The sequence below is a fragment of the Crocodylus porosus genome, unplaced genomic scaffold (genome assembly GCF_001723895.1).
Source record: "Crocodylus porosus isolate Cpor-Errol unplaced genomic scaffold, CroPor_comp1, whole genome shotgun sequence".
Classification (NCBI taxonomy): Eukaryota; Metazoa; Chordata; order Crocodylia; family Crocodylidae; genus Crocodylus; species Crocodylus porosus.
In genome coordinates this window covers 4,497,523-4,508,346 of record NW_017728922.1, presented here as the reverse complement: position 1 = coordinate 4,508,346, position 10,824 = coordinate 4,497,523, and the positions used below count along the sequence as shown (strand labels likewise).

General features: G+C 43.8%; 1 protein-coding gene across 1 annotated transcript in view; it reads left to right on the top strand.

The window, feature by feature from the left end:
- Positions 1–863: 863 nt before the first annotated feature.
- The window catches only part of RIMS4 (regulating synaptic membrane exocytosis 4), a 32,258-nt gene continuing 22,297 nt past the window's right edge, over positions 864–10,824 (top strand). The window contains exon 1 of the mRNA XM_019539626.1: positions 864–1,000. Coding sequence (XP_019395171.1) covers positions 924–1,000 — 77 coding nt within the window. The 5' untranslated portion in view covers positions 864–923. The remainder of the gene's footprint in view (positions 1,001–10,824) is intronic.

Sequence of the window (10,824 nt, the reverse complement as noted above, 5' to 3'; positions counted from 1 at the left end):
ATGTAGGTTGACATTTGTAGCTTTCTAACATCCGCTGAAGCAATTAATAGTAATGGTACTCATTATATATTCATTATATAACATAATTCATTCTAAGAAACAGACTGCTGAAAAGGAGAATGAAAATAGCCACCGTTCATTTGAGAGGGCTAAAACTTTAAAGACTAAACCCAGGAGAGAATGAGTGCCTGTGACATCAAAGTATCACATCTTTCAGAACCTGGCTGAGGGTGTGTGTGTGGAGAAATAGCTTGTCTTGTCGGATTTTCTACAAAAAAAAATCCCATCCAAGTGGCTAGGATTGGGAAGACATTTTGGCGATGCTGTAGTGTCCTAACATGGCCTGTGTCTGAAGGACTCTTTCATTCACACCATTCCTAGTGCTGTCCAGTCACTTCTGTCCTTTCTGGCCCTGCTGCGAGTGGCCTCGCTGTATGGATCCTTGGTGTTTCTCCCAATGTAAAACAGCAAAGCAGATTTTCATACGCCCATAGTTTCACACCTCACTTCTAGTCCTAGTTATTAAAAGGGCTTATGCTAAATGGTTAACTTCATGCAAAACAGCAAGTGTGGTCCTGTAGGTATGTGTACACGTGCTTGCAACTATCTGATTTACACGCTCAAACTAGACTTAGGCTTCAGAGTGCCCAGATAGACCTGCAGCTTGTTATGAGTGTCAGTAAGATACAATACAATTGATTATGAAAAAAAATGAACTGTTTGGTGATTTCTGGATTTCCAGATCAGTTCCCAGAAAGAGAGAGCTCTACTGAATTCTCCTCACTTCTGCTACTCCCTTGTATTACTGTGTGTGTCCATACAGTAGCTGACTAACCTTACTACCTCTCTTGTTTTTAGATGGGGATGGCCGGAGACTGAAAGGTGCTATTCAGCGGAGCACAGAAACTGGACTGGCTGTTGAAATGCCAAGCCGGACAGTCCGTCAAGCCAGCCATGAATCCATTGAGGACAGCATGAACAGCTATGGATCTGAAGGAAAGTAAGTCATTAGCCAGCTAGATAAACACTTCTGAGACGTTCAGTTCTCCCTACACTTATTCCTTTTTTCCTGCATGATAGATGACAAGTTTATCTGACATGCAAATGCTGTACATGTCCTGCCAGCTCCATTGGTGGAAGAGGCAGAACAAAGCAGTTTTCCTTCCCTGCACAGTAGGCAGATAGGTTTGTTGTCAATGCTTTTTAATATCCTTATTGTTATGAACTGAAGTGGATGCCCATTACTGTTAACAAAGCTGCCTTTGAAAGACCTCTTAGGGTTGATTATTGGGAATAAAATTGCAAGTCTTGATGCTTATTGTATATTACACTGTTGAAGCAATGTCCAGGAAGCAGGGTTCAAATTACACTTTGACTCTTGGTGGGGAGTCTGCAACAAAAAATTGGGCTGCCCATCATGATGTCCTAATAGAATCTGAGATACACTGCGCCTTTCCCCCCACCTCCGTTATCATTTTCAAATCTTATAAGGGAGCTCTGGTCTCTTATGGAGGAGCTCAGCCTCCTCAAGCTCCCCTGTAATTTGAACCCTGCAGGAAATATGCCAGAAGCAAGGATTTCTGTGGATGAAATGTATTGCATGACTGGATACAAACAGATGTTGCATTTGTCTCTGTGTCTGGCCCACAGATTAGGTCTGGTTTAGATGTGGTACTGGAGTCTGTTTTAAAATCCAGTATCAGATACTAACTTTGGCTTCTCCCTGTTCTATCTACCTTGACTGTATTTCTAAAGCATCCTCCACTGTTCTCCCCTACAGCTGGCATAGTCCATAGGCTCTCTAAAATAATAGTTAACACTGTGTGATAAAGAAGTACAGATTTTAAAGAAAAACAAACTTTCTCTAACGATTGCATAGCTTTCTGTAATGTTATAAGTAAGGGCACAACTGAGAAAGCATCCTTTATGTGTATCCAGGACAGAAACATTAATTAGGAGCTGCCTCTGGGGCAGAATCAAAGTGCAATGTAGCTTATCTCTTCTGTGAGCAGCTGTCATTGGGGAAATATTCCTGTCACCTTCTCTCAGATATGTGGCTCTGAGACCTGCCTCTGCTATATAATTCAGAGGATTAGAGATGAAGTTCTGTTCCTTTAGCAGTGCAAGGTGAGAAGCTGTTCTCTACATGGGGAAGGACTCTTTCCTCTTACACTGACGTTGCCTGACCTCTTGGGAAGGTTGAACAATGCTTTGGAGCATTTGTGGAATATCCTGGCCTGTCTTGGATACTTTGGTTAGGCTTTGATAGAGAGAAGGTCCTCTTCCAAAGAAAATATTAAACTTAGCTAAATGCCACTGCACTATGAAGGCAAATGTTGTGTAACTATAAACTCAACAGAGAAAAAATATAATTCTTTTCAACCAATCCTCAAACAATAGGATTAGTATAACATAAGATAATAGAACCTCTTTTTCTCAAATAGAGTCAGAATACTGCCCAGTGTGACAGCCTATTGCCCTGCTTCTGTAGGAAGGGGATAAATGTGTCTTACATGCTTTTTTTTGCCTAGCTAAACTCCATTAGGAATCAGCAGTTATAACTTACCAGTCAAAATCACAAGTGACAAGCAAACAGGGTAGAACATACAAAGAGCAAACAGGCCTGTGCTCTCTAGGAACGTGCTCCATTTTGTGGGGAGTTGCACTTTCTTTTCCTCTTTTCCTTAGCAAAGAAGGGAAGCAGGGGGGAGTAGTTTGGAGAGGCAGAAATTTAGATGCTGCTAAACCGAACACCTGCAGGCTTTTCTTGCAGCCCTGAGAACACAACTGTAGTGAGAAAAAGGACAATTCATGTGATCACATTAGCCCTGGCAGTTTTTTTTTTTCCCCTTTTATCGCTTGATTTCTTATGCTACTGATGGAATGAGGTCAGACACAGCATTAGCCTTTGGCCTTCAAGAAGTCACTTTTTAACACTCAAAAGATCGCCCACAGCTTTCCAGCCTTAAGTACAACAGATATTTGATGTGAGAAGCCTACAAATTCCATTTTCCCCAGCGTACCTTCTCTAACGTTCCTCAAAGTGAGGACCCACTGGAAGATTGTCCAAAGACAACACATTTTTCTTCAATAGCATCCAATCTTTATGTGAATTTGTGGGGTTCTGATTTTTTGAAGATGGCAAGAACTGTTTCATTTACAATACCTGTTCCCAGTTGTGGGAGTTGTACACATTTTCAAAAAGTGAAGAACAGGTTAATCTGCTCCTTTTCGCATATATTCAATTTACTGGACATTTGCCTGGCAAGAATTATTCAAATTCAGATGCAATAGAATTATAATGGAAGATTTTTCCATAATGTACATTTTGGAATGACATTGTTTTTAGTGTGAATTAAATGTGAACACTGATGGGTATGAAAGCTAGATGATTTCATTTAAAGCTGTGTTATATAGGAATATTGTGCTCTTAAAATAGTGGGTGTGGATATTCTAGAAAATACATTCCAAAGCTTCTCAATGCCTAAAAGATACTGAGGATTATTTGATATTAAAGAAGTTTCTCCTGCAGTCTGAGCTCATGTAATGTGCTTATAATGACCTTTACAACATCAACACAGCCTTCTATGTTTTAATTTTTGTTATGCTAAAAAAAATCAATGACTCAGTCTTTGTACTGCACAATAGTTATACAAGTACTAAAGAGTATTTTCAAATAACTGTAAAGGAAAATTTTCAGAAATATGCACTTGGAAATCTATATAAAAGGAAGGTTACCTGTTTCGGTGTGTTGCTAACCTGAAGGCTCATGAACACACTGAGCATGATGCAGTGGATCAGAAACTGGCTTGTGTGTAGCTTGCAGAATTAATGCCTTGGGCTTTAATAAAAAGCAAGGGCATTCAGGAGTAAGCCTGACCCCTCTGTGCCTTGTGCCCTGTGATGTCTGGGTTTTGCTCCACCTGGTTAAAGTGATGTTGTGTGACATTCCAGATATAACAGCTCATTGACTGCTATATGACTTCAGACAGTCAACTACATTTCTTCTGGAAAATAGGGCATGAGGACAAAATGGACCTGGGACAAAAGAGTTCTGGCTCCAAGAATCTGTAATGCGTAACACTTGGGCTAGGGACAGATATTCAAAAAGCTGGAGCCTGAATTGATTCAATCTTTGCAGGTTAATCTAATCTTCCTAGATTGAACTGATTTGCAAGTGCACAGACATTCCCTCTGAACTGAGGAAATTCAGGCATGTGGCTGCAGTTGCTTAGGACAGGTGCCAGTGGGTGGTAGAGCACACCCTTAGCTGCAGGGAAGCTGTGCAGGGCCTAGCCAGCTGGGGCAGTAGCCTGAACTGAACTGGCTAGGAAGGGGTTTAATTCCCCCCCATCCCTGTCCCACCGGCAGGGACTCAAGCCAGGGTCTGCTGGATGCTCCCCTCTCACTGCTACAGCAGGGGGGTCGGGTGCAGCCAAACACTGGCCGACATGGCCCTCTGAGGCAGAGGGAGCAGGGAGGGGGACCTCAGTGGGGTCTGCCCACCTTGACTGCCCACTCTGTGCCCAGGGCAAGTGCTGCAATAAGCCCCCTCCAGTGCCCCTTCCCCCCAGCATCTGGCAGAAGGGGCAGGAAAGGTGTTATTCTGCTGCTTGTCCTGGGCACAGAACAAGTGGTGGTGGTCGGGGTGGGCAGACCCCACTGCAGTCCCCCAGGGTCAGAGAGGGGAATAACTCCCCTCCCTGCCCCTCTGCCTAAGGGGTCCTGCTGGCCAGCCTCTGGCCCAGCACCTGCCCAGCCACTGGAGCAGCAATGGGGGGAGCGACCATGATGGGAACAGCAGCCCCTGCCATGCTTTCCCAGAGTGCGAACCCATTCCCATCAGGGGAATCCCCACCCTGCACCGCAGCCCCTGGTCGGCAAGGGGCAAGGGTCTCATACTGCCTGGACAGCATGACAGGGGCTGCTTCCCCCATCAGGAGCCCTGCTCCCTCTCTGCTTCAGCGGCTGGGTGGGGGCATGGCCAGAGGCTTAGGCTGGTGGGGGCAGGGAGTGGGATTATTCCCTCCTGCCTCCAGCATCTGGTGGAGGGGGCAGGAGGGAGCTTATTCCACTGCTTGCCCCAAGCAGGAAATGAGCGGTGGCATCAGCAGTCAGGACGGACAGATCCAGCTGCAGTCCCCCAGGGAGCAGTGGGGGTAGAGAAAGGAATAACCCCCCCCACCCTGCCCCCTCTGCTTCAGGGGGCCATGCCAGTCAGCATCTGGCTGCACCCAGCCCCACTGCTGCAGCAACAAGGGGGGAGTGCCCAGTGGATTCTGGCTTGGGTCCCTGCTGGTGGGACTGGGAGGGGGGAATTAAACCCCTCCGTGACCAGTTTAGCCCAGGCTACTGCAAGGGCTGGCCATGACTCCACCACTGGATCAGCCAGTGGAGAAATGGAAGTTGGTGGTGGTGGGACAAAGGAGGGAGGGGAGGAATAAACTTCTTCCCTGCTCCCTTGTGGGGCCAGCATCTGCCTACCCCTACCCCTCTCTGTCTCTGCTCCGGCTGGGGAGCAGAGGGCCAGCCCTCTTCCGCTGGAGCAGCGAGCACATCCCAGCCCAGAGAGCATTCTGGGGGACTTTGGTTTAACTTAAAGCAGGAAGAGGTTTGGGACAGGCATTGCATAAATCAGTTTGAGATTAATCAGTTAAGTCTGATACTACATTCAATCAGGTTTATCTCAAACCAGTTTCAGCCATTTTGAAACTGATTTATGTGCACTGAGCTTCTGTTCTGTTACAGGTTTAAACCAGTTTCTGATCACTTAAACTGGTTTGTATGTAATGTCTTTCCCTAGCCTTGTAGGCTTGCTTGTTTTTGCTGCCAACCACTGGGATGATTAGGTTGCAGAAAGCTAAGGTGATTTTTCTCATCTTAGTAGAGCTTAGCAGGTGGCAAGTAGTTGAACGTGTAGAAAAGTGTTTCTGTAAAATATGAATAAATTATCAAGCCTGTCCAGCAAAAAGCCCTCTTTTTGTTTGGCATGGTTTCTGTATAGAGTACTCCCCATACTCCCCATTCCGAGAACAAGATATTCCCAGACAATATTGGAGATTGACTTAATGATATGATATGGACTTGTCTCTTACATGTCCGAAAAATGGACGTTAAATCAATGATGCGGGTTTTTTTGTTTTTTAATTGTTCCTTTTTTGCATAAGACTATATTGTACTTGGGAACAGCAATGACAAATAATCAGCAGGCAATTCTGACAGAAATCATTAAACTAGTGGCAGCCTTTAGACTGAAAGATACTTGTTTTTGGCTGATTTGCTATGAAGTGAGAACAGATAGAGGAAAAGGGAAGAAGAGTTTATACTGATGTGAGTGATGATAAAATGTCCTTTTCAGTGGTGGGTGGGGAAAGAGTCAGAACTTTCTTCTTGGTCAGAACCACCGCTGCTGTCAGCCTTCATATAAGGATTGCTAGAGCATCTCACCGTATCGAAGTGACGTTGGCTTTGAATGTAGTAAATCAGTCTATAAGATAATATCACAAGCTACGTTCCCAGATAACTCCAGGCCATCTCCTTTCAGTGCATGCTCTCATCATTCAGTATCCAGCACAAAGTGACTTGTGAAGGTTATACCTCAAATGAAATAGATGCCCTAATTTTCTCACCAGCTTGTCCTGGCAAGAGATAATCATTGCTTTATACTCTGATTCTTTCTTTAAAAGGAAATACATTCCTGTCTGCCCAGGTGATGGGAGGTTAGTACAGCTCAGTCTGCAGAAAACTCTGAAACTCAGCAGTTGATGACTAATAAAGGCAAAGGGAAGCAGTCTGTAATATCTGATGAAATTGGCAAGCCTAATATAAATTTACATTATTTTATAATAATATAATCTTATTTGCTGGATCTTCTTTTTCAAGTTTAGACAAGTGTGCCTGTGAGAAGATCCCCTTTGAACATTTGATTTCCAGAGGATTAATAATCATAACACTCATGCCAAGGAACTGGCAAAAATTAGTTGCTCATTGAGGGTAGTATTCTCACATCATTGGAGCAGACTTGCATTCAGTATTATTAAAAATACTTTGGGATGATCCCATAAGAATTTGCTTAATAACATGGTTTAAGCCAGACAACCTCTTGCACAGGTTTTACTGGATGGTATTTTTAGCGCTATTTGCTGCTTGTGACAAAAAGCTGTACATTAGAACTTAAAATACAAATAAAGTATTCTGCATTACTGAGAAGTAGGCAGAACATCATCTTACAGGAAGTGTTGCAGGAAGTACTGGAGTAGTTGGGGAGATAGCTGAAAATCAACATTGAAGTGCAGTGGCAGATCTGATTGGAAAGGAGGAGCAGGCCAGAAATAGCAAAGAATATTACATTACAATGACTGGAGACTCATTGCTTTTAAACACTGTTGTGATGGGGGTTTATAGAAAATTTTAAATATATGAAGTGGTGTTATCTAGTGAAGAAATAGTATTCAAGCTACCTTTCTGACAGGCACACAATAATTGTCTGGCCACATTCCAAATGCTGTAACCTAGTGGTACTTTCAAACTTGTATAATAATACTGGACCCAGTACTGATATCTAAACAAAGACATTTTGCATCCTGTGAAGCTGACAGATATTTATTTACTTGGCCATTAAATTATTTAGAATTAGAAGAGCTGGTTCATGGAATACCATAATGACCAGTTTTAATACATACAATGTTCCAGCTTCCTGGTGACTGAGATGCAGGGTGGAATCACTGAAATCCTTTTCCAAACCTCAGACAAAGAGTGACAAAGTAGCATGATCACTTTTGAGGATGACTTTTCTCCTTTCCCTAGGCCAAAGGATGCATATTCTGCTGTCCAGTGCTATTGAAGACAGAAGGATAAGGCTGTTGTAACTGAAACTATGAAGAAAAGGTTTATTAACTCAACTGTAAACTAGTATAAACTGAATGTATTCTGTTTTGTAGCCATATTCAGTCAACGTGCTTATCACTGACAATTGACATATTAAGGAAAAGAGGGAGGCAGGCTGTCTCTTGAGAAATATTATATATGGAGAAGATAAGTTTCTGAGCCCCAGCACCATTGTGTCTCAAACTAGGGCCATATCAGGAGCAAGGGTTCTTTATTACATATACTTACCATACACAACATAAATGCATACTTTTTGAGAAATTCTCTGCAGTCAGTGAGAAATATTAATATCCAAAGCCGCTATGGAAAACACATTCTGTATTTTCTCCAAGTAATATTTTACTTGCATTTAAGGTTTCAAGTTGATAGCAAGATATGTGTCAATAAATTCTGGAAAAGTGCCGAATAAAATTCCATCTGAAACTAGCCTGTTTCAGAATATGCCAAAAGATGACTGCCTAGAATCTGAATAGTTCAGAAGTTGTCTCCTCAACTAGCTTATCTATCATTTGTACCAGATTCCCTGACCTTCCACAGCATCACTCTAACTGTGTGGCGCTCTGACTTCATGGTTCCACTAGTTTGAGGCCAGTGGAGGATGATGAAGAAGTGGACCTCAGGCCTGCTCTTTTACTCCCATCTCTTGATTTAAAATCAGGCCAGCTCTTCTGGCTCTTCAGAGCTCACTTAATCAGTTACCATCATTTGAGTTAATTTTTTAAAATCATTTTAAACTAAGTAAGTGATGAATGGGGGCTAAATGGGAACAGATTCCATGTCCTGGAAGCCCTAATTATATGGGATGGTGTACCTCCTTTTCCACCATTGGACAAAGTCCAAGTATAAGGATACATTGCCTTTATGGAATACCCCACTGGTTCCCTGGTTATAATGGTTCTCCATTTCAGCCCAGGGCACGGGAAACCTAGTCAGGATATGTTGCGCTATAGCTCTTCTGTGCTTGGCATAGCTGCAAGAATAAGGCCATTACAAGCTGGTGCAATTCACAGCACCCCTCAGGTTGCTCTAAGTCATGCTGGAGGCTGAGCAAGCCTCTGACAAAGGAAATAATTAGGGAGGCTCCAGTGTGTTATACTCAGTCAGTGTGTAACAAATTAGGGGCACTTATGCAAGGGGTGGAAAGAAAGAGCCAGGATATATGATCTGCAAGGTCTCTGCAAGATAAAAACCGCTGGCACTTGCACTAACATAATGACAGCACCTGGCACACAAGATCCCAGAAGTGTTTTTAAAATAGATTTGAAAAGAGGTCACAAACTCCACATGGACAAGAAGAGAAATTAATGATACGTTTTCCCTAAAAGTGGCTGTCCTGGGATGCATTCAGCATACTAATGCATAACACACCATAGATGGAGGAAAGGAAAGAAAAAACAGAGTCACATGTATAAGGCATCCCATGCTGCAGATTTTCTTCAAGCCACTTTTTATTGAAGCTGGTACTAAGTCATTCAGACCACTCTTATTCCTCAAACCAGCTTCCAAAAAGCAGTTCAGGATGATCTGAATATATTTGATGGGCCTAGCAAAGAAAGTTTTGCCTTTTGACCAACTTCTGCTTGTCAGGGAAGGGCACAAACAGGCTGTGCAAAACTTGTGAACACTGAGGCAAAGAGGGGGAGATTCGGACTCCATCAGTGACTGACAGAAATTTGTGGACCATATTTAAACTGTGCTAAAGAGGGCAGACATCAGCTGCCCTCATCTTTGGTATAGGAATGTAGTCTGCAAAGACTGTTGCAAGTATTTCCATATTCAGGTAGATCCTTGCCTGTGTGAGATGTGTTATTACAGCCCTGAGTGGCATACACAGTTAGTAGAACTGCATATACAAATCATGAGCACTTTTGTGTGCACACACATTACTACAAAAATAACTCATTTGCACATGCACTTACTCCATTTGCTAAGCCAGTAACAGCAATTAAATGCACATGCATTTTATACCTAACTTCTTTGCAGATCTGTCTACGAAGATGCTAATGGCATTATAGGAACATGGAACATTGTGCTTTAAGTAGCATGCTCTCAACCTGTGTCCATACGAACCTGTCTAGTGGGTGCTCCGGTAGCTGTAATGACAGCTGTTTACTGTAACAGGGAATGAGATTTAGCTGTCTTAGGGTTTGTCTATATTGCAGTCACAGTGACATCAGTCTGGCCATAGAGCCCTGCAATTTGATGTTGGCTAATTTTCCTTGCTTTTCCAGAGGTTTTGTAGTTTGCACTAAGCTTTGTGCCATTATGTGTCTGCTGTCAATGCCTGAGCTAGCTAATGTAAAGTGAGCTCAGTTTTGTCTTCGCAACAGTGAGATCACTACAGTATAGACTTACTTTAGATCAGTGGGGGCTCAGTTTACTGCCAGGCATGCCATAAAGTAAGGGCTGCTCCCTCCCTAAGTGCTAGTCCAGTCCCCCTCTCCTCCTCAGCCAGTTACTCTGTTCTCTCCTCCCTGCTCTATCTGCCGCTGTGCTCCCTACTAGGCCTGTGCAAAGCAGCTAGTATTTGCTTCGGAGTTGGCGGATTCGGGGGACAGTGATTTGATTCGGTGATTCGAATCGCTGTCCTGATTCAATTCAGCCAAATCTAATTCGGAGGTTCAGCTGCTGCCAAATCTCTGAATCAGCCAGGCCAGGCCCCTCTCCCAGCCCAGCAAAGGCTGCCCCACCTGCCCCCACTTCCAGCACTTGGGGGAAAAAAAAGCCCCAGCTCAGCAGGTGCTGCCAGGCAGGGGGTGATCCCCACTGCCCCGCGCCATGTGGGGGCTGCACCAGGAGTGGGGCTTTTCTTGGCTTCTTTTTCTTAAAGGGCCAGAGCCCCAGCAGGTGATGCAGCCATGGAGGGGGCCAGGGGAGCAGAGGGGAGGGGTTGAGGGGGCTCATGCAGAGCTCCCCATGCAGCATGGGGCAGTGGAG